This window comes from Sparus aurata, chromosome 11, assembly GCF_900880675.1.
Source record: "Sparus aurata chromosome 11, fSpaAur1.1, whole genome shotgun sequence".
NCBI classification, from domain to species: Eukaryota; Metazoa; Chordata; class Actinopteri; order Spariformes; family Sparidae; genus Sparus; species Sparus aurata.
The window spans coordinates 32,504,557-32,529,170 of NC_044197.1; the positions used below are offsets into that span (position 1 = coordinate 32,504,557).

Sequence of the window (24,614 nt, forward strand, 5' to 3'; positions counted from 1 at the left end):
TTAGTTTAGTGTTTTGTAAAGACAAAATAGTTGAGTTAAACAAAAGATGAGGCAGCGCTGCAGAAAATGAGGTTGTCTGTTTTTCACTTTCTACTTTTCTGTTTTTAAAAGTTAAAAAGAATGAATAATTCTCAAAGAATGTATAGAGCTCCAATTTTTCACTCACAAATAAAGAGAAATCCTCTTGTAAAGATTTGTTGTAATGGTGTCTGTCTTAAGCCTTTGAGCACTGGGCTTTGCTACATTCTACTTCTGAAGATTAGGGGCCAAAGGCCGCCACACATGACCTCACAGAAAAGCTCTATATATTTAAAGAGAAATAAACCCATCATTGTCTGAACCAAAAAATGTGGATTTAAGTTGGAATTGAGTTGGTGGATGGTATTCTGTGGGGATCTCCACCAGACCAGAATCAGGGCCTCAGTCAGCTCCTTGTCAGTCTGTGGCACTACTTGGCAGCATTTGATGCACAGATACATAACATCCAATAGGTGCAGGTCAGGGGATTGAGAGGGCCAGTCAATGGCATCAATGCCTTTTTCATTCAGGAACAGCCTACACATTCTAGCACAAGCTAGACGCAACACAGTGTGTTTTGATTGGCTGACATTTTTATTAACTTCTGACAAACAACAGAATAAAACACACTCACAATTATAACCATACTGTATTTTCTTCAGTTGTTTACCTTGCACTGAATCTTGTGCATCAGCATGGCAGCCATACTGGGATGTAGCAGCTGCAACTTTTAATGCATTATGTCCATACAGGCAGGAGATCAAATCCCCCTTAATTTAAATAACAACTCCGTGAAGTTTCAACTGATTTTTTATATTTTTTTGTAAAAAATGCCAGATGTGAATATTTAATTTAGGATAATTGATTAAATTAAGAAGTATGCCTGTTCAATTCAAACCTTCCAACACACTGAGGCAGAAACTTGTCCATCCAAAGGACAAAACACCCAGGCATAAACAGAGTAATGTAGTGGCGCGGTGACACCACCCCCTGCCTACCTGAATTATCCATGTTCACCGTCTTGTCAACTGAAGCTGTTGTCACGTGAGTAGATAGTTGGGCATGGTTTACTTTCTTTTTCTGTCTTGCTTACTTTGTGTCTTGGTGTAACGTACATCACATAACTGCATGAAAATATCTAATAATCTCATCCATTAGTAAACCCCAACTTTTAAATACAATTATTTTCTCCATTGTCTTGTCAGGTCAAGCTATTCTGAGCATGCTATGACATTTTTTCATTGTGCAGCTGGCTCTAGAGGCAGTATTTTCTAACCATGTCGGGGGAGTTGTTCTTATGTTTCAAAATAATGTCACTTGCCAGGTCAGGTAAGGGGTAGTCGGTAGAATTAATTATTCTTTTTCAAAATGAAAATAGGAACTCCACTATGTCTCCATCTTTACATTTATTCGTCCCCTTGTCGGCTTTGGCTAAGAAAGAAATAGTTCTAAGAATTTTGAATGTGTGGGACAAACACATCAGATAACCTCCCGTAACGATTGCAGGTTCTTTGCTGGAGCTCTGCTTTGAATGAAGTGACATCGTGACAAGTGAACTGACTACTTGCTGAGTGAGATGGAGACAAAAAAGCACAAAAAATCAGATTTGCATGATTTACGAGAGCCTCATTTTCAGGATTTCCAGATTTTTCCTGAAGAATCATAAATAATGATAACCTGATAAATGAATGGCACAACACAGGGTGAACTCCTCAGGTCAAGACTCCTGTCTACTTAAATCTGAAGGAGAAAAGTCATTTCTTTGACAATTTAAACAACTTTGCAAGAGAAGACAGGTAGTTTTAAAGAGGAGTAAAGGAATCAATTTATGTAAAACTGGAACTGCCAGCTTTGAAGAAAGAGGTGGCATACAACATTACTTATCACCCACCTACAATGCAGTTCTGTGACGGATTGACAACCATTCAGACCTGGGCTCACCTAGCCCTAGCAACCCACAACCCTGTAAGACCCAAATATAGAAAAACCTAAAAAAAAAAATTTTTGGACCCTTCAGATGTTGTTGTAGGAGGCCTCTGATGCAGAAATGAAAGAGTTTTTTTTTTTTTTTAAATGTTTATGTACGTTTTTAGAGAAATGTTGTAATATTGCAATGTTAGGCTTAGGTGGGAGCAGAATTTCTGTATGTGTACTCATGTTCTCTGAACAACAATTCAGAACAACTAAGGGTTCATTTGCAGAGTTGATTGCTTACTTAGCCCCATAAAGGTATATAACATGAATAATAATTACACATTCATATTTTAATGAAGAATTTTTTTATTTATTTATTTTTTATTAAATAGCTTTTTCTAGTGACTTCTTCATTCATTTTTTTGTTTTCATGGTTGACTTTCATTCATAGTGAAAGTCCCAAAAACAGCTCTTGTCCTCTGAAAAGCAAAGGTGAACATCACACTTGCTGCATTGCATGTTAGTGTATCCTTTAGTGCAGTGTCTGCAGCGTCCTCTCCCTGTCTTCACTGGGAAATGCGCAACTAGGTCCTTGCGTACATCCAATGGGAGGTGTGCATTTCTCTTGGATGGTCTCTTCTGACGAGTCAGAGAGCTTCCTGATGTCACTGTTGCTGGGCTCCCTTTGCCTGAAGATGGTCGTCCTCTCTTTGGAGTTTGGAGCGCCATGTTCACCAGGATGAGAGAGGATGCTGGCTGTGCCTGAAACTGTCTCCTGTTCATTGTCTCTTTGCTAGACATCTTGAGAGAGGATGATGGTTTGCCAGAAGATGTACATGTGCCAGCGACGGGATTTGATGGGGGACCTTTATTTGGCTGTAAATGAGTCCAACAAATCCACAACTCCCATGTACATGTGTTGGCACCAACAATGTAAGGCCTCTCAACTTCAGTGTAGGTTCGGCTGACTTTGTCCCAGCGTTGAATCTTCTGCACAGGTTCAGGTCCAGCAAAGGATAGCACAAGTGTGATGGCCCTGTTGTCAGACCATTTGACAGCACAGATGTTGTGATTCCCCTCCACTCTGACGTCATCGCTTCCTCTCCCCTTTTCCTTCAAGCTCTTCTCGTCTTCAAGGTCTCAGTTGGGCAGGCGCACCTGCCTGGCTGTTCCCATGTAATGAATTCCCCAATGTTTTCCAGGCAGACAATACTGTCTGCTTATTGTAAGTCACTTTGGACAAAAGCATCTGCTAAATGACCTAAATGGAAATGGAAATGGCTCAGCCTATGCTCTCTACTTATCATGCTAAAAGAAATGTGCATCCCAATCACCAGCCATTTAGTCACACAATACTGCCTTGACATGACAATACTGCTTGTAATCCCCTCTAATTATCATACTAAAAGGAAAATATACATACCCCCTCTTACATCCACACATCCACATTCAGGAAAATGTTCACCTTTCCTAGAACTGAATTGTCTGTTGATATCCTCTTTGTGGACAAAGTTGTGGAATTTTAGGTCAGTATGATCAAATTAACTACATTTTTTAGAGATAAACTTTTAAATCAGTCAAATTTGACCAGAACACAGCACAAGGGTAGTATGTATACTTTCCATGTATAAAAAAAACACTCTGTTTCAGGCAGTGGTGTAGTGGAGGGAATACAACCTGTTTGTTCCCACTGGAACAAGCCTGCTATTTTGACTACCACACTCACCCAACGTTGTAATATTGCAACAAATATGTAACAAGCTCTAAATAAAATTTGATTAATCTATTCTACAAAAACTACATATGTACATGTTCTAGACATTGTAATAACAACAAAAAAATATATAAAAGACATTTTACTTACTTGAATCTGATGAATTTAGTCCAATGAAACAAAGCAATGTTGTCCGAAGGAAACCATGAGAGGTTGTGTGAGTTCATGGCCAAGAGGCGGGACTTTTAAACAAATGTACTATCCAATAGCATCGTGAGACTGAACAATAGGACCCAATGACTATGTAAATGTGGTAAAAAACAACATAAAATATAACAGATAGTTTTTTAGGGTGGCTGAAGGTAACGTTGTAATATTACAACAGTGGGTCTTAGAGGGTTAAGGTCGGTAGAGTCAGCAACCCACAAGTGACCCGAATGACTCTGTAAGGACACACCCACACAGAATTTAAAGGCCTGCAAACTCTCCTCTGGTTAAACCAATCAATCAATCAATCAATCAATCAATCAATCAAAGCTTTATTGTTATTTTGCTGTACCACCAAAGGTAGTACAACAAAAGTGAGTTTACGTTTCTCCGGGATCAATAACACAAACACAATAAATAACACACAATATATACATATAATAATTTAAAACTAAAACTATGACTAGGGGCTCATGAAGTGCATCAGTGCACATGCTCCAGATCAGCAGTTCAGCAATCTAACAGCTTGTGGAAGGAAGCTGTTGATAAGTCTGTTAGTTCGGCCTTTTTGACTCTGGAACCGTTTTCCTGATGGCAGCAGTTCAAAGAATGTGTGGAGAGGTTGGGTGGCCCTGACGATTTTCAGTGCCCTGCTCCTGCAGCAACTGAGGAGAGTTCTTGGACAGAGGGGAGGAAAACTCCGTTGACCCTTTCAGCTTCTCTAACAATTCTCTGCAGAGCTTTTTTGCCTGACATATTTAAGCTTGAGTACCATGTCAAGATACAATACGTCAAAACGCTCTCCACCACACCACTGTAGAAAGTCCTGAAGATGCTGCTGGGGAGAGAGGCTTGTTTCAGCTTCTTCAGGAAGTACAGTCTCTGTTGGACCTGTTTCGTCATCCCTGAGGTGTTTTTATTCCAGCTTAGGTCCTGCGAGATCTGCACTCTAAGGAACTTGATGTTCTCCACTCTCTCCACTGTGCAGCCACTGTTGCTGAGAGCAGCTTGCTCAGGCAGTGACATCCAGAAGTCAATAATCATCTCCTTAGTTTTAGACATGGAGGAGGGGGGTCACATGGGAGAATTTGGGTAGATTATAAACAAGGCACGCTGCAGGGTTCTGGATGTGTTGCAACGGTTTAGTTGCAGAGGCTGGGAGTCCAATCAAGAAGGAGTTGCAGTAGTTCAGGCGGGAGATGATCAGGAGTTGCGTTGCGTCTTTTGTGAGGAAAAAACGGATCCTGCGAATATTCTAGAGGGCAAATCTGCCATTGGGGGCGCAGGACAGTCCATCGTCGAGGATTGCAGAGCCTATTGATCTAGTGTATAGTGAAAACAGAAGTGGAGCACTGAGGGACACCAGTTTTCATAAAGCAGGGTTTTGACAAGGAGCCGTTCCATGTGACCTTAAAGATGCAATTTGTCAGGTATGATGTGAACCAAGTTAGAGCAGAGTCAGCAATGCAAAGTTCAGCCAGAGTGGTGTAGGAACACAAGCCCTTTTGTCTCTGCATCTCACAGAGGCCTGTGTCTGTCATCAGTTACCCTTTCACCTTCTCTAAGCTGAATGTTTTCAGAGAGGTGCCTGGCAGACCATAACCCCTCCATCAAACAAGAAGAGACAATGTTTTTCTTGCCATAAACACATCACCAGAGACCTTCTTTTAGTAATTTACAACGTATAACCACATCCGGTCTTTCCCCCCTGAAAAGAAGATGCACTCCTTTTCCTCAGGTCAAACGAGGTCAAGCACGATAGAGTCTTCCCTCTCCACATCTGGGGTAAGAAGTTGGTTGGGGAAAGCTAATCCGGTTCTCCCCCCCTTTGTCTCATGTCAAGGTGTTATTTATGAAGGTGTTCAATCCACAGCAGTGTATTGACCCAAGTTCCAATAAGTTCTGAATAATTAATAAACTACAATCTCATCTTCCTAATTCAAATATATAAACGAACAGTAGGATAAATCCATGAAACTGATGCTTTCCACATTTCTCTATGTTGTTGTTAAGCCAAGATAAAGTTTTATTATGATGAGTTGGTTTGGGATAAAACTCCAGTCCCTCCCTCTCTGTGAGCCTTGGTGAGTGGGACTGACTTTCAGAACATTCCTCTTTTTGTTTAATACTTTTTGTGATTAACCAGTAAAATGTCTCTGACATGTTTTATTAAGATAGAACTAGAGGGAATATGTATAAGTCCTTGGTTCTACTGTATATTCAAGTGTTTTATGTCTTAATCATGTTAAATTCTTTTTGTATGATAAGTGATCGTAATCATGCCATATCTTTTCCACGTAGACAGAGTCCATCTTTTAAGCCATGGTAGAATTCTTGGAAAGGTAAAACATGATTGTGAAACATTAAAAGCAATTGTTTAGTTTAATTAAGTTTTGTGAGTCTGAACTCATATCACAGAAGGAGTGACGCTGTAAGCCACCCCCCCTCCCTTTTGGTCTGTCTGCTGCAGGTCAATAAAACGAGAGACATGCTCTCTCCTCTCTCTCTGCTCTTCATCTTTACTCTCTGTCTACTCCCCTCACTCCTCCATCTCTCCTCTTCCTTCACTCTTATTTTATTTTTAAAGACCTATCTTTACTTTTATTTTTGCAACAAGCTCTAAGACAAGTGAATTGAATCACCACTGTAAGTGCTTCACTTTTCATTTTTAACAGAATTAAGTTCTGTCTTTTTGATTTTTAATATATCGTATCACCGTCTGATCCAGAAGAAGTTAAATTAGTTTAATAATCAGAACTTAAGAACCACCACTCGAAACCACAAAGAAAAAGTCTTTTTTAAAACTATCCTCATTTGATGAAGAACCTTGCAGTGATTGTCTGCTTCAGTTGGTTTCCAGCTTTTGTTGAGACTTTTGTTCTAAGCGACAACCGGCTCTGCCCCCAGCGCACTCAAGCGGACATCCCACTGGAACTTTGGACTGACAGTTCTTCAACAGAGTACCAGACTTCCCTCTGGCCACCAGACCGACACGGCAAGCCCACAGTCGAACCCAGAACACTCGAGGAAACCAAACTCCAGGACCTCCTGACCCCAGACAAAGCAGGCTGAATGTCTCCATACAGCTGGATCCACACACATGAGAATGAGTTGGTGTCTAAAGTTCTGACTTCTATCTTATAAACTTGAGAGAATTGAGATTATGGTCTCGTTAGTATCAAAAATTGCTCCAGTAATATTTTAAAGAAAAACCCGACCTTTAATTCTACCATCACTTTACTCATTACCATCTCTACATTATCTGTTATCTGTTGTTGTTCGTCTAAATTGTCAGTTCATTTATTTTACCCTTAGTTAATAAACATATATGAACGTCTGTTGTTGTCTGGAACTTAATTTTAATGTGGCAACCGATGGATCTGTGTAAAGAGATCACTGCTTCAGAATATGAGTTTGAATATAGATTTTGAAATTGAATACATTGATTTGAAATTGATTTGAACTGTTCAAGCCAAACTTGTACAGTTGGACTTTGAGTAATTTCCTCCGGATTATTCAAATAGTTAAACAACGGAGGTGGTGCCCCATTTACGAGTATATTATGAATCACCAGTGATTAATTACCTTTATTATTAAGTAGTGTATCTCCTACAGTGGAGAGGAGGATTTGGTGGTTGACTGTGTCAAAAGCACAGGGTAAGTCGAGGAGAATGAGGACTGACAAGTGGCATGAGGCTCTGGCGGCACCATGCGAGTCAGTCACCATGAGGAGGGCCATCTCAGTGACCAGTCCTGAGGCCTGACTGGTTAATAATGATAATAATAATTATAATATTAATAATAATAATAATAATAACAATAATGATAATAATAATAACAATAATAATAATAATAATAATAATAATAATAACAATAATAATAATAATAACTTTATTCATATAGCACTTTTCAAAAACAAGCTACAAAGTGCATTACAATAAAAAAGATAATATACTGAGTTAAAATTCCAAACAAAGATATAATATATAAGATTAGGGTCAAGAAGGTCATTTTCTGAAAGACGATTTAAGTTGTCAGCCGAGACTAGGTTGGGTTTCTTAAAGGTCCCATATTATGAAAAGCACGTTTTCTCTGGTCTCCACATATATAAATTTGTCCTCCCTGAGCCTGCCAAGTCCCAGAATGAGGAAAACAAGCGAGTCCTGCATGGTCTCTGCAGCCCACCCACTGGTAAAACGGTGCTCCTACAGGCTGTTCAGATTCAGTTCCTATCATTACGTAACGAAAGTAAAGATTTTCATAGGTCGGCCTCCTCTGCACGATGATAGGAGATATCCGCTAGCAGTGTTTTGCAATGTCGTCGCTCAGAGTTAGACACGCAAATTGCTTGGTTGTTGGGTGTCTCAATCAACATAAGTGCCTATATTCTGTCCCAGCTACAGAACAACAGAAGAGACAGTGGTTGCGTTTCATTTTTAATGACAATGTGCCGGCTACACTTCCTGTTAGTTTATATGTGTGTGCTAACCACTTCACGTTGGACTGCTTCAGTAACGAGGGTCAGTACAAAGCTGGCTTTGCCTCAACATTGATCCTAGTAAAAGGATCAGTCCCAACCATATGGGACCCAACAACTGCACCCAAGCCACAGGTAAGTGTCGCCACGCTTTGATAGTATTTACAGTTGCCTACGAGCAGTGTTGGGAATAACTTTTTTTCAGTAACGGGTAATCTAACTAATTACTATTTCCACCGTTACAATATCGTTACCGTTACCGACTATTAAATGTGGTGCATTACAAACTGAAGCTGCTCATTGAAGCTGTTGTCATCCGACTCGGCTTTCAGCCACCGGAGCTGCAGAGTTGTTTTACTTTATTATTATTTTAGCTTGGCGAGGGAGGGGCGGGACAATCGCATAAGTGATGGTGATTGGCTCTCTAAGGTAGAGTGAGAGTTCGTAAGCCAGTCAGAGGCAGTGTTCAGTTTACACACAAACCACACACGCACGCAGCAGCCTCGCACACACAGACTAGCAGAGGTGAGTTGCAGCAATGGCGAGTCCGGAGGGAAAGTTAACGTCTTTTTTTTTAATCTCTTTTGTCTACGTCCGTTGTAAGCAACTCTTATCTAATGAATCATCTCTCAACGGCAAAAAAACTAGTGGCCAAAAACACCATTGTTGACACCGTTGATGATGACAGCAGGCCAGGTGTGGTTAACGTGAGCTCCGCTAACAAAGAAGGACACGGAGCTGTCCGAGCAGCTACAGCTGGATTTCTCTGCTCCAGCTTCACAAAAACTTGACTCAGACTGAACTGAATGCAATGATAGACAGGTATGTTGTTGAGAACATGCTCCTGTTATCAACAGCTGACTCAGTACCCTCAGAGCACTCACTGACAAAAATATCGGGGAGAAGAGGTGCCGGTCCACCATGCAAAAAGACATTTTCTAAATACATGGATGCTAAATGCTACAGTATGCTAAAATGAATGCCGAGCTCAAAAGGGGGAATAATTAAAAGTAACGCAATAGTTACTTTTCCTGGTAACTAGTTATGTTTATAGTGGAGTAATTCCATTACTAACTCAGTTACTTTTTGGAATAAGTAACTAGTAACTATAACTAATTGCTTTTTAAAGTAACGTGCCCAACACTGCCTACGAGTATGGTGAAGTCAGCTTGAAATTGGCTAACTAGTTAGCTCTGCTTCAGTCCGCTATGCAATGGCGTTTGAAGCCATTTTTATGTTTATGTTAATATTATATTACGAGGGAGCTTGGTTGTCACAGTAAAAAGTCTGGAAACGTGCAGACTGGAGACAGAGACTATCCAAACAGTGTCCAAGAGTTTTGAGACTGTGTTGGAGACAAACACAGCTTTCGCTAGCTGTTGGCCACATAGTAGTAAATATAACAACACATACGAACAAACTAAGTACCATATTTGGACACACTAACCATTCTGAAATGTCCTGCTGCAGCCGCAGAGTCTGAATTTCTTCAGGAGCTGTTGTGTAGGGGGTTAACTGGCATGTAATATGGCAACCAATGAGAGTGTTTGTTATTGAATGGTTGAGAACCCAGGTGTTACCTGAGCTGAAGAAATAAGTAAAGTTCACGATAACTCCCTGCCTTGTTATTATAAAAATAACACAACATGGTGTCAAAAATAATCTTGGAATAAGTGTTTGACGCTATCCGACGAAGGAAAAGTGCAAGAGTATGCCTCTACTTGAAGTCCGTGAGAGTAAAAGAATGGCGCTAAAGAAGCTAGCAGTGCCGCCGGACCGGACGTGTATTTGCTAAGTATAAAGGAAGCGGAGGGTGAGTCTGACAGAATAGTTGCAAACGACATGGATGGAGGTCAGGCAGCAGCACCCGCTGCAGCACCTGTCCACACAGTAGGCAGCATCCAGCTGGCTCCTCCGGGCAACTTTGACTTAACGCGAGTGAGTGGCCAAAATGGATAAGATGTTTTGAGCGCTTTAGAATTGCATCAAGCCTGGATAAACAGTCACAAGAATACCAAGTGAATACATTGATATACACTCTAGGGGATGAAGCTGAAGACATATTGAATGTCCTGCCCCTAGAGGAGGATAAAAAAAATCTTATAAAGAAGTCCAAATAGCTTTTGAGAGACATTGTGTGAGTAAAAGAAACATCATTTTTGAATGAGCATGGTTTAATAGACAAAGCCAATAACCAGGAAAGAGCACCGAATCGTTTATCACGGCTGTCTATATTTTAGTGGAACATTGTGCTTTTGCAGACCTGAAAGGGGAACTAATCAGGGATAGAAAAGTTGTCAGACTACAAGATGCAAAGTTGTCAGAGTCACTGCAGATGGATCCTGAACTCAAATTAGCAAAAACTGTTGCAAAGTGCGCCACCATGTGAAGATAAAAAAGCAGCAGCCTATACTGCGTGGCAGAATGGATGAAAGACAGCCTGGCAACTTGGATGCTATGACAGGGAGGAGGCAGACACAAAAAGGGGCTTATGCAAAAAAACTCAGTTCAACATATAAGTCAGAAAATAAAAACAAGGACTCAGGCTGTGGGGGATGCAGACATGTAACACGGCATCTATGGGAAAAATGTCCCGCTGAAGATGCAGAATGTCGCAAATGTAAAAGAAAAGGACATGCATGGAGATGTCGGACTGCAGGTGGTGTCAATGAGATCCAAGAAGATTCAACAGATGATGATGTGGATAATTTTTTCTTTGGAGAGATAACGATTGAGATTAACAGTGTTGATAATGAGTGGAGAGAAAATCTGGAATTAAATGGAGAGGAAAGGGAATTCAAGCTTGACACTGGAGCAGGAGTTACAGCTATACCAAAACACCACTACTCTGCAGATAAGCATGGGACTCCCCTGCCGCCAAAGTTCCCCCTATATAGTCCAGGCAGACGGCGTTTGGATGTTTGGATGGTACTTCAAAGGAAAACTGGAAATCAGAAATAAGACAACTGAGCAGGATGTTTATGTTGTGGCCAGACTGATGAGACCACTGCTAGGCCTCCCAGCCATGGAGGCTCTGTCACTTGTTAAATGTGTACACACAGTACAGGTGGGTGAAGACATTAAAAATAGTTACCCCACTGTGTTCAAAGGACACGGAAAGCTGAAGGATCCATACAAGATAGAACTAGAACCAGGAGCCTCACAATATGCCCTGTTGCCCCACGTCGAGTCCCCCTCCCTCTGAGAGATAAGGTCAAGCCAGAGTGGGATCGGATGGAAGCAATGGGAGTGATATCTAAGGTCACTAAACCTACTCCATGGTGTGCAGGGCTAGTAGTAGTGCCCACAGCTGGCTCAAAAGAGAAACTGTGTTGATTTGACATCCCTGAACCAAACATATTTTACCAGCTGTTGATCACACACACACTCTAGCTGCACTCTCAGGAGCCAAGGTTTTCACTAAACTAGATGCCACATCAGGTTTTTGGCAAATTCCCCTCACAGAGGACAGTGCACTCCTGACCACATTCACTACCCCATTCGGTCGCTATTGTTTCAAAAGGCTGCCGTTTGGAATCTCCTCCACCCCAGAGCATTTTCAACGACAGATGAAACGAATGCTGGAGGGCTGTGCTGGCACAGTGTGTCATGCAGACAATATCATAGTGTATGGCAAGGATCAGGCTGAACATGACACCAGGCTGCACCAGGTCCTCAGGAGACTGAGGGATGAAGGACTGACTTTGATCAAAGAAAATATGAGTTTTCCAAGAGCAAAATCATGTTTCTTGGACGCTGGGATACTGCAGAGGGAGTAAACCCAGACCCAGGCAAAGTCAAGGCCATACTGGAAATGCTAGAGCCGTCATGTGTTGCAGATGTATGAAGAGTAATGGGCATAGTTAAGTACTTAGGCAAGTTTCTCCCACAGCTCTCATCATTCTCTCATCCTCTCAATGAACTGCTGTCAGAGCAAACAGAATGGTGTTGGGGAGCACCCCAGCAAGAGGCTTTTCAGAAAGGCAGAGCATAGCTCACAGAGAGTCTTTGCTGTATACTCATCCACTGCAGAGACATGTGTATCAGCAGACGCTCCTTCAGCAGCAGCCAGAGAGTGGAGACTGGCGCCCAATAGTCTTCACCTCTAGAGCTCTGTCAGATGCTGAGAAACACTACACTCAGATTGAGAAGGAAGCATTGGCTGTGACCTTGGCATGTGAGTGCCTGTAATCATTCCTGCTGGGCATGAGGTTTACAATTGAGACAGATAACAAACCCCTTGTCATATTGTTAAGTACTAGAGCACTTGATTCAGACTGAGACTGCTGAAATTCACGTATGATATCATACATGTTCCTGGAAAGCAGCTCATTGATGCAGACACTCTGTCAAGGGCGCCCATGAGTCACAGGAAGCAGACATTAAAATATGTGTGGACTCAATCAGGCAGTCTCTTCCAGCTACAAAGGCTAGATTGCAGCAGCTGGCACAGAAACAGAAAGAAGACTCCATCTGCAGCAAACTCATTCACTACTGCCAGACACAGTGGCCTGTCAAAACCCACCTCCCACCTGACATCACCTTACTGGAAGGAGAGGCAGTATCTGTCCCTAGCTGGGGATCTTATACTGAAAGGACAAAGGATTGTCATCCCCACTCACATAGAAATGACACACTTGACATCCTCCACAACGGCCTCCAAGGTATAGTTAAGTGGTGTGCCTGTGAATCAGTCCGGTGGCCGGGTTTCTTCTGCCATTAGCCAGGAGGTAGAAAACTGCCCCACATGCATGAAACACAGAACAACACAGAGAGGCTGTGATGACGTGTAGGTACAGACATAATCATCTGGGACAAGTAAATTTACCTTGTAGTGGTTGACTAGTTCTCTCGGTACATTGAGGTTGCCTACGTCAATGTTGCAACAGCCAGCACAGTAATAGCAGCCCTGAAGAACATCTTTGGCCGTCATGGTGTTCCAGAGGTGTTAATATGTGTGTTATAATATGTGTTAATATGTGTTAGGGGCGACTGTGGCTCAGGTGATAGAGCGGGTTGGCCTGTGTTCGGAGGGTCAGTGGTTAGATCCCCGCCCCTGCCAACTGTGCCATGTGTCTTTGTGTCTTTGGCAAGACACTTAACCCACCTCGTGTGAATGTGTATGACTGCTGTATGTTTAAGGTGGTGGTCGGAGGGGGTCGGAGGGGCCGTAGGCGCTGAATGGCAGCCATGCTTCCGTCAGTCTACTACTATTACTATCGTAGTGAATGAATGAATACCTCCTGTGAATGAATGGAACCTGGAACCCTGTAAGAGCGCTTTGAGTGTCTAGAAAAGCGCCATACAAATCCAATCCATTATTAATTTCAGAGAATGGGCCGCAAGGATTTTGCCAGTGATTACAGCGTCACTCATTTAACCAGTAGATACTCACAATACCCACAGGCAAATGGAGAAGCAGAACAGGCAGTGAAAGGCTTGTGGAAGGAAGGAGGTGACTATGCTAAAGCCCTGCTCAGTTACCGAGCCACCCAATTGAAGAATGGCTATTCTCCAGCACAGCTCCTCATGGGGAGACAAATTTGAATCCTTCTGCCACAACTGCCCAAACTGTTGTGTCCATGCTGGTCATGCTAAGTGTCGTGCTAGAGCCTGTGAACGCTGGTCCAACATCAAACAGTTCCGTAAGATGGAGACACAAGGGAAGAGAAAACAGGAGCTACACTACAACAACAACTAGCTCCACAGAGCACGTCACCAACCTGAATTGAACCCAGGCCAGAGCGTGTGGGTCTCCGCAGACTACTCTTATGGAACAGTTATACAATTTTCCGTCACCATTGCTGTTACAAAATTATGTGAACTGTTCATTGTTTACCTAAACATACAGGTAGAATTCCGTACTTGTTACAGCTAGGTTTGTAGTAGATGGAGTGGTGGGTTGTATAATCATGCACATTCTGTAAAACTGTAGCCCTATGTTAAAAATTGTAAAGCTTGACCTGCTCATGTCCATGTATCACTGATGATGATGCGTCATCAACAGTGTACAATGAAATACCTGAGATATGTCGATATGATCTCATGTTTCCTTCTCCTGGTTTAGTTTTAAAGTAAAAGTAACCCAAAACAAAGTGACATTAGAAGGCTGTAGTACTTACTGGATTGGGTAGTCCTGGCCTCAATAGGCTGAGTAAAGACTCCTAAACCGATGTCAGACTTTGCTGCCAGGGAAAACATGTATGGCGTATCTGACTTTAGACCATCAACTGCATAGTAGCCTGCTGGGTCAAAAGTGATGCGACGCTGTGGAGAGATATAAACCATGAGATCATGAAAACCATGGTACTTACACACAGACTGTATATATAGACAACACACACACACACGATTCCTACTACAGAATTTAGAAACTGCTTCTGTGGTAGGTCCTGGTGTCTTCAGCACCATATTTTACCATGCTGATTCACTCACACATACTAGATAGGGGGACCCCTCCAGCATTACAGTACTACAAGAAAGTGCAATGTTACTGATATTTTCATTTTTATGTCCATTATTAACGTAATAATTAGAGATGCACCGATCAGGATTTTTGGGGCCGATCACCGAAAGCAGTATCTGCCGATCCCGATGTTGCCAATCACCGATCACAGCATCAAATCCATAAATTCTTCTATATCATTGTCTTGTATAACTTTCATATATTTAATCAATGATTCTTCTTACACAACATTGACATTGTATTATTAAGTATAAAAATTAGGAGATGAGAAAGTATCATGAATTGACCACCGTTTTATTGCAGGCTGAGGCAATGTACAATATTTCACACTCTAGAGACTCTCTTAGAGACAACTTGGACTCAGCTTACATAGAGTAACTGTAGCTTACTAGTGGGAATGCATGCAGTCAGGGTGGGAATTTTGTCATTTTAGGGGCAAGTGCATTTGGCCTTCAGTTTTTTTTTCAGTGGCACCAAGGCCACATGACAGGGCACAAAGGCCACTGGGTAAAATGTGTTGATTTACCTTTCAGACTGATACCATAACATCCTAATTTATAGTAAGACATGGATTGTGTATTAAAACATTTTTTTATACCAAAATCAAGTTAAAGTTACATTAGAAAGTAGTTTTTGTTAAGTAGGGTTAGGGTGAGGTGGGTTTTGTGACACCTCACTGAATATTAGTGTTATTGAATATTTCTCCCAATAGAAATTCCCCAAAATTATGGCAAAGCACATTTTTTCCAAACAAAAAATTGTAGAATAACCAGCAGGAGACCACTGATGTGTGGAGTGATTTTGGTGACACTACACTCTGAATAATAGTGAAGTTATTGAAGTTTTTGTAGTTTCTCTTTTCGGTGTTGCACTTTGTAGACGGTCCCTGCGCCCTCGTCTCACAGCCGGCTGACCATACAGACCAGAGTTAATGTCCAGCCGCTCATTTTGATTAACATACGGTTGTAGCTCGTTGTCTACCTTACTATGGTAGAAAAGAGCCGTCGTTTGTGTTTTAACAAGGTTTCACTTATGAGTTATTGATGCGGGAAGTTCGAATCTGTGAATATATTTCCAACTTTACCGGACTAAATCCTACCACATAAGTCAGTTACGTATCATGTCAAAACCGGCTGCGCTCACTTTCGCACCTGTGCTGTAAGTTTCGTACTTCTGTTTTGAGACGCTGCTGCTGTTTGAGAGGCTTTCACGTGAGATCATCGTGATGATGAGACTCCACCTGCGCGAACCGCGGACTCACTGAAGTTACTGTGAGTGACTACTGTGCACTAAGGTGGCTGTAATTAAAGGCAAGCTCGCTACGCTGACCGGGCCAGGGGCACAGAGGCCACTGTGGCCGTATGATGAGTTTTTTTTCACGGGGCATCAAGGCCAAAGTGCGGGGCAACGGCGGCCATGAAATTCCCTCCCTGCATGCAGTTATGCACTGTCTTTATACTTAAACGTCATCTGATCGGCCTGATGTAATCTATTTTCAAAACCGATAGGGGCATTATCTGCCGATTGCGATCGGTTGCCAATCGATCGGTGCATCTCTAATAATAAAACAAATGTGCAAACAGCAGTTTGTAGAAATATTTATATGATTAGTTTTTTAAACGTTTAGTGCAGATTTTTTTTTTTCCTGACTCTTAAACAACTTATCAAAACCCTGTACCAAACTAAAAAATTAAATACATTTTTACTTGACCCTAACTTCTGCTCATGTTTTCGTATTTATCAAAACAATGCAAACAGCAATATACATCTGTATGCACATAGGGTTTGAAGAGTGAAAATGTGTTTTTTTCCTCATAAAGTACTTATTTAAACCTTGCACCTGGCTTGCTGAGTAGTTGGTGTTCAAGGTGTCGCACCAATTACATCACTTGCCCACCACCCCAACAGTAATTTTACTTCAAAAATCTAAACTTCAACAATGGACAATGCAATTACAAACTGCCGGAGGCGTCTGCTCCATGCAGCAGCATGGCCAGCATGAAAGTTGCAGCACAGGTTAACAGGAGTCACATTTGGCTTTTACCATGGAGACCATTAGAAGAGCTGGTCAATGGCGGAGAATTTTTTGTCAAATTGAAAATCAAAAGCACCTTTACGGCAATATGTTGGATTTAAACCCAGTGATGACAGGTAACCTGAGAACATTCATGAAAAGTATTACCTGACTGAAAAGTTGGAGGGGTGCAGCCTGTTGCCTGCAAATCTTCTAACACCCACTTCTTAGTCATTACTCCCAATGACTGTGTAAAACTACCCATGACATTTTTAACATGTATCTGCTGTATTCTAATGCCATTTTTCTTTGAAGATGCATATAGAATTGTGCTCCTATTTCTATTGAATATGAAGGTCTAGCTTCAATGATGTGAAAGAACAAAATATTTCCAATTATTATTTATTTATTTTTAAATGCAGGCCACATGGCATTATATTTTTGGCATAAGTTCATGAGCCATATCAAGGGAAGGAGGGGGTCAGAGTGGTACAGGGGCAGCACTTTGAGCCTCTTGCTCGAGACAGAGATATAGTGTTCATACTATGAGGAAAATTCTTGTGGAATGGAAGTGGTCTTAAAGTGGTACTTTCCTTTTCTGTGGGATTGTTGGCCTCCCAATAGAGCAGTTCAAAGCTTATTATGGGATCCTTGACAGGCCAAAGCCATGACAGCATGATGCGTGAGTCTAGCTCAGCCTCTGCCTCAAAACCAGTTGGCTGACCTGGAACTGCAGACAGAAAAAAAGAGATGAAGAGACCGAAGACACTAACACAGACAGAGATAGTGCAGAGTGTATTGATAGTGCAGGGTGCAGAGTGTATTGAATGGTGGAAATACACAGTTAGGCAGTCAGGAGGTGGAGTGGGAGACTGGCCACAGAGGGTACATTCAGTTTCTCCTATCTGACATTTCCACGCTCCTCTATCCATGGTTGAACCAGCAGTTTCTTTCTGGCATGCTATCTTGTACATCTTCCAAAAACTCTAATTTGTACTCTATTTTGGACCAAGGAGGTGTCTCTGAGGAACGATCACCGAGGACACACAAGAACAGCCTTCACGGAAGTCATTTTACCAGCGGACATGCCCCCTAAGTGGATATCGCTGCAGCGGATCAGACAAATCTGATACATCACAACATCATATCAATTACATTTTATTTATATAACAAAAAATCACAATCACATTGCCTCACCTCACCCTTTACACCTCTGACTTCTACTACAACTCCCAGACATGCTACCTGCAAAAGCTTTGACGACTCCTTCAGTGTTGGGTTTATCACAGACAATAAGGAGGAGGAATATAGGGAAGTAGTCGAGAACCACCTTCAGCTCAACTTCAGGAATAACTGTATTTCCATTTGTTGCGAAAAATGGTTAATCCTGTCCTGACTGACATGAATCTTAGCGTTAGTTGATGCAGGACAAGAAGTCATACGCCTCAGCTGTAACCACCTGGCAGCTGCCAATTGGATTATCATGACTAATCAGTCATACACCAACTGCAGCTGTTCTTACCACAAGGTGGTCCATTTAAATACACACTGCTGCCACTGGCAAGCTTGCCTGCCACAACTCCATCCTTCGCCTTTCTAGTTTAGAGTCCTAGGGCCACAGAGTTAAAAAGTTTAAACTACATTTATTCTCTTGGTTAGAGTTCACTCATTAATACCCTGGGGTGTTCTGCATTGCACCACCAATGACTCCCTGTTTTGGCTTGGCATGCTGCTGGGTCAATTCAGGGAGCATCTTAGAACAGATAGTCCGGTGGCATAGTGAAAATACCGTTACAGAGGTGATAAAAGCACCAAATTTTGCATGGTGTTTCCTTAGGGTCTATATATATTTTGGCCTAGGAGCCCTCAGAAAAATAACTTCATATTAGCAGTATATTATTATCAATGAAATATGCTTAAAACACAGTGATTTTCAAGTTCCTGCACAAGATAAAGTGTTCAAATGAGTCCCAAAGTTAACATTTTATAGTTTTATTTATGTGTATGAACTTTTACATAACTAAAGCTTCAATACATGACAAGTATTGAAAAAGTATAATCTTTATTGGCCCTGTAATTGATAATTATGAGTCGTTACAGGTGCATTTGCAAAGAGGTGAGCAGTCTTGCCAGCCCATAGAGCCCCATTGTGAACCCGGAAATGTTGAGTACACCAAAGTTTTATAATAGAAATGTACAGTGTGGGTCCCTAGTATTAAGAAACTGCTGGTTGCTAACTTGTATATGTTGGGTAATTTGCATAATTAGCATTATTAGCATTAATTAGCATTGATCGCCTATATGGGCAATATTTCAGCAACTGCTTGGCCGATTTGGACAATATTGGAGTGGTTTTGGGGGTTATTAAGGATGCTGAATCAATTTCTGACATTTTCAAAATTCAAAATGACAGTTTAAACCAAAAGTGGTGGACCGATTTTTATTAATTTTGAGTCGATTTATATGCTTAATCCATTGGACCTGCATTTCAGAATCAATAGAGCACAATCTCACTGGTGTGAATGTTGAGACCTAATATTTCTTCAAATTGCTTCAGTTCTGCTTGCGTTTTTTGGCTGCTCAATTTTGTGTGATTGTCACTGTGGTAACTGCATCGGGCAGAATACTGGCTGGATGGAAAGATGGACAAAACAGAGCTTTTTATATTTGGATAATATCATCTCAATGCAAGTAAGTTGATCAAATAGAAGCAGATAACAGTGATTACAGTGTGTATGTAGTGCATATTTATTTTTTATTTTTTTATATATATAGCCTAATATCTCTATAGCCTACTTCTAAACCATCTCTAAAATATGGTAGGAGTTCTTTTGAGTAAAATCCAAAGACTTAATCCAGAGTAATTAATACATCAACAGTTAAAGTCCGTGTAAAGCAAATTCAGCCATTTTCTTCTAAACACATTAAACAGGTCATAAATGTATTTCCTTAAAACATGTAAAAAGCCATTCAACCATTTAGAATTTAATTTTGGAGCTAGGCTCACAAACTGTGTTTCACGATTTCTGTGTTCAGGATTTAATGGGCGGGTCAGAAATCATTCAGCGCATTAGCTTCGGAGGTTTTTCCGCTCGCTCTTGAGTCATAGCATCTCTTACAATAGTTTGCAGCTAGCTAACCAGTCAACCAGTCAGCTAAACAGTCATGTCTCCTCCACATCGCTCGTGCATCTTTCCTGGATGCCACAGTGTGCAGGGTAACGGCGCTGTTAGCTTATTTAAGTTTCCTAAGGACGACAATGTAAGGAAACGGTGGATCGATTTTGTCAAGAGGAGATACTGTTGAGAGTTAAAAATCACCACCATCACCTATCTCTGCAGTGTCCACTTTACCCTCGATAGTTACAGCAACTATCACCAGGTAAAGTCTGGATATGTGAAGAGTCTGTTGACGCTGGTCAGTGGGGCCGAACCGACACTCTCCGTCCCCGGCTTGCAACCTCCCGTCCCGCCGACAGCGCATGCTCTCATCTCTGCTGCCGGCATTATGTGCCCGCAGGCCTGCGACCGTCCCGCCGACAACAGGTGCTCTCATCCCCGCCACCGGCCAGACTTTAGATTCTCTGCCCGGGCCGACCCTTGATCAAGCATTTGTGTGTGTGTGTGTTTTGTAATAACTCAAAATTATGACTGTATTTCTAGCTACAAAAGGCACATCTCTCTCCTCCCTCCATGTTGTTTGTGCCGCTGCATGGTTTTACACGTGAGTGAGTGTCCTCGTGCAGAAAACGTGACTTGCTATTGCTTGATGAAAGTTTTCTAGTTTTCTGCTGTGATAATTTTGGGTATACTTCTGTTTTAAAATCTGTTCCAGGACTCTTGTGTTCTACCTGTAACTTGTATTATACTCCTTTCTCTATATTATTTAGCCATAGTCATAGTTTGATATGGTACTTGCCTTTGTTACCTCCAATGTCACCTCAGAGTGTAATGTTATGTGAATTAAAATGTACATATTCTGCATCATTTGGATAATTGTGTTCATAAATATCCTGCTATTTATTTTTATAGATTCAGTGTCCTCTAAAACATCTAAATTGACTCAAAATTAATCAAAACTGGGAGTTGAAATATGGTTTAAACTGCCATTTTGAATTTTGAAAATGTTGGATATTCCTGTCGGCATCAAATGTTGATACTTCATGGAGAGCACCTTGATCTATGCCACCCTCACAGAAGAAGCACTTGTGAATATCCAGTCGTTGCATTTCATCATTACATCGGCTTTAGCTATGTACTGTCACACACAAATAGGATTTAATGTGATGTGATGCAGAACTAATAGCCAAACTATGAACTCAGTAGATGGCTATATGAATAACCTAAAGTTGAATTAAAAAATAAAAGAGAAAACCCAAGATCTCTTAACATTTAAGCAATTTTTGCTGCCTTTTATTTATAATTCCGCCTATATTATACAGGGCTTTTGAGGTTTTTTGGGGTCTAAGATGTCTTGGTACTCTATTTTACCCTTATAATTTGGAAGATCCACTGGCCAGAGCACAAATTAACAAAAGGAAGCTTATTCAGTGGTCTTAAATGGCCATTACCATGAAAGTTTTACTCGAGAGGAAAAAAACAAAAAAACGTTTTTCTTGGATATTGTTTTGTGAGGTATTGGACACTAAATTTCAATATTTCAGCTGGGCTCCTAGGCTGAAATCATTCAGGAGGTCCTAAAGAAGCTTCATGTAAAATTTGGTGCTTTTATCACCTCGGTAACGGTATTATGTTATTTGTGCGCTACCCCACTGGACTAAGAGCCATCAGCGCCAAGCTTAACTGTATTTCCATTTGTTAAAAAAATGGTAAATCCTGAGATTATTCATGACGGACTCCAGTCTAGATGAAATAAAGGCATGCATTTAGATTGCTGCATCAGCCATTAAAAGAATGACTGTAGCATAGGTGGTATAATGCAATCTTGGTAATTTCTTTAATGTGCTGATCAAAAGATTGCTGGAATCAAATATAACACCAAGATTCTCAACAGTTGAACTTGGAGACATACCTGATCAAAATTATGTCTCTGTCGAGTGGGGCCAATGACTAATATCTCAGTTTTATCTGAATTCAGGAGCAGGAAATTCTCTGACATCCACTTTTTCACCGCTGAAAGAATTTTTTATTTGAGAATGATCATCTGCTTTTATAGGTTCATATAGCTGAGTATTGTTCACGTAACAGTGCAATGTATTCCATAACTGTAAATGATTTGGCCAGGAGGTGAAATATGTAAAAAGAAGAGTAAAGGGCCAAGAACAAAAGAAGAGACGGGTATTACTGAGGAGCTGGTGGAGCCAGAATCAACGACAAAAGACACAGATCACAGACTAAAATTCATTATGTGGACACAAATATGTCCTCCGAATACATGATAATGTTACTCTGTGTCCTCTGGATGTGTAAATATGCAACTGATTGCCACAACTTTTTAAAGTTTTAAGATGTACATGTAAGTACATTGTGGAATAACTATTTTTACTTAAGGAAATTATGTTATTAATTCTTCCATCACGTCGAGCACTACTCCTTGCCACAAAACCATCCAGCAACAAACTCACCATGCAGGTACACAGTGAACACATTCTCACCTCCTTGCTGCGTTTTGACTTGCAAAACTTCAGAGGAAGGCCCATCTCCCACAGATGTGAAGCCCAGCACCCTCAGGCTGTAGGTGATATTCGTGGTGAGGCCTGAGATGATAGTAAGCTGGCTGTTGTCTGTGTTGTGCTTCTGCCAAGTGCTGAGAGGGGCATCATGCTCTGGACTATAGTACACTCGGTAGCCCTGGATTTGACCGTTGGGCTCCTCTGGTGGTTCCCACTGCACCAGCATTGTGCTGGAGCTCAACATGCGTGCCTGGACGTGAAGAGGAGGTGATGAGGGTGCTTGCTCGCTTGTACGAGTATCCACAATACCGCTGGGAGGCCCTCGGCCAACACTATTCATGGCCATGACTCGAAAGTCATATTCTGAGAAAGGGCTGAGGCCACCGATGCTGTATCGGGTTGTTGCAACTCTGTCTACTTCCTGGAAGCCATTGTCAGAAAGTTTGGGACGGTACTGGATGATATAGTAAGACACTGGTTCTTGGTTGCCAGAGTCCCAGGTCAGGGTGACACTGGTAGCCGTGGTTTCCGTCACAATGAGGGAGGTAGGGGAACTGGGTAGGGCTGTAAGAGAGTGAAGACATACAAGACAGTCAGACAAAAACAAAAGTTAAAGTCTCCTTTTTCTCACCTCTCTCTGACAGAAAGGTCAGGCAGTAGGAATACCCACTGTAGCCCTAAATACATAGCTCTTTAACACTGCTAGTCAACTGTTAATCATCATTCAACAGCCTGTCTCAGACCTCTCCTAATGGCTAAGGGGCCAACAGCATGAGCACATGTGTTGTGTTGCCAGTTAGATGTACTGTGAAGACCATATCAGGGTGTTAGAGGAGGAGGGGAGAATCCCCTTTAGGGATAAGGGTCAGAAAGTCATATGAAGGGCAGTTGTCTCTGCCTAAAGTGTTTACAGGAAGGTAGATATGACAGTTACTGTTCTTATAATACAACAAAGGGTCACTGGCCTGGGGAAGGCACGATCAAAAAGTAAGAAATGATAAACTGTTGTAAACAGTATATAACCCCTTCTCCGATATATTTAAGTCAGAATCATTTTGAAGACTGCAGAGATCACTTTGGATCTTCTCTCCATGTAGCATGTATTAAAGCTATGGTCTACGATCTGAAAGATGATGAGAAAAATTTGAAAAAAGCACCCCCACACACACACACACCCCTCCCCTCCGAGCTCGTATGGCCCTCCCCTCTGAGCCTCCTGACACACCCCCTTCAGCAGACCAGAGCAGAGCATAGCAACAAGCCTGCCAGCAGAAACCAAAAATGGCGCCAGCTTTGGATGTGGAGTAGAATGTCGGATTCACAGTCCCAACTTCCACAATAAAACCAAAGATCACCTGTTCAACATAAACTCTGCTGTATCGCTCTGCACACTGCCCACGGCGGCTCCACTGAGCTCTAGACCCCATGTCTTCCTGCTTCTCTCCCTGACACACAGCGTCCTGTGCCTGGTCGTCCGGCGTGACCAGTCTCCCTCCAGCTCTGCTAGCTGGTGGCGCCGAGGAAAACTCCAGAGCTGGTTAGAGACTGGTCGCGCCAGTCGACCCGGCACAGGGCGCTGTGTGTCGGGGAGAGAAGCAGGGAGAGTCGGGGTCTGGAGCTCGGCAGAGCTGCGGTGTGCAGAGCGACCCCGCTCAGGCTTCAGCGGCGGCTGTGTGTCGGGAGACTCGACAATACACTGACACGGCAATAACGGTGGCAACACATTCTGTGCTTCTGTACTGTGCTTCTCTGAATCCTGGTGGGGCTTTCAGTGGCAGACCGGCTGGGGGTGGGGGTGGGGGGGCAAGCAGGCGCTGAATTCATGGGTTCATGTGTCTGTGGCTGAGCAGCTCAAGATACAAACCACTTGTAGCTTCTAAGCGGAGGGGGGTGGGGACGAGGCGGTAAGTCTCAGGACAACAAGGAGCCGGGGAGTCAAGGGGATTGGATGGAGGGTACGAGAGAGAAATTGACCAATAAGAGCCATCCGGGCTGCATGGCTCCTATTGGAGCCATCCTATTATTATCCTACGACCGTGTCGGGACTTCCCCGACCCGAAAACTGATAGAGGAGAGTTGAAATCTGTTTTTAGCTTCCCAATAGAAATCCAGCTAAGCTAGCAGAGGTTAGATGCCCCAGACTATGTGCTGAGACCCTATTTGTACTGTTGC

General features: G+C 42.1%; 1 protein-coding gene across 17 annotated transcripts in view; it reads right to left on the reverse strand.

The window, feature by feature from the left end:
* The window catches only part of LOC115591711 (receptor-type tyrosine-protein phosphatase F-like), a 309,359-nt gene that overhangs the window by 179,655 nt on the left and 105,090 nt on the right, over nucleotides 1-24,614 (reverse strand). For all 17 annotated transcript variants that reach the window (XR_003985993.1, XR_003985994.1, XR_003985995.1 and 14 more), the window contains 3 exons: nucleotides 22,425-23,006; nucleotides 17,404-17,540; nucleotides 14,453-14,597 (listed from right to left, as the gene is read on the reverse strand). Coding sequence is in view for 13 of the 17 variants with exons in the window: in XM_030433937.1 (XP_030289797.1) it covers nucleotides 14,453-14,597; nucleotides 17,404-17,540; nucleotides 22,425-23,006 (864 nt within the window). In the remaining 4 variants the exon portion in view is untranslated. The remainder of the gene's footprint in view (nucleotides 1-14,452; nucleotides 14,598-17,403; nucleotides 17,541-22,424; nucleotides 23,007-24,614) is intronic.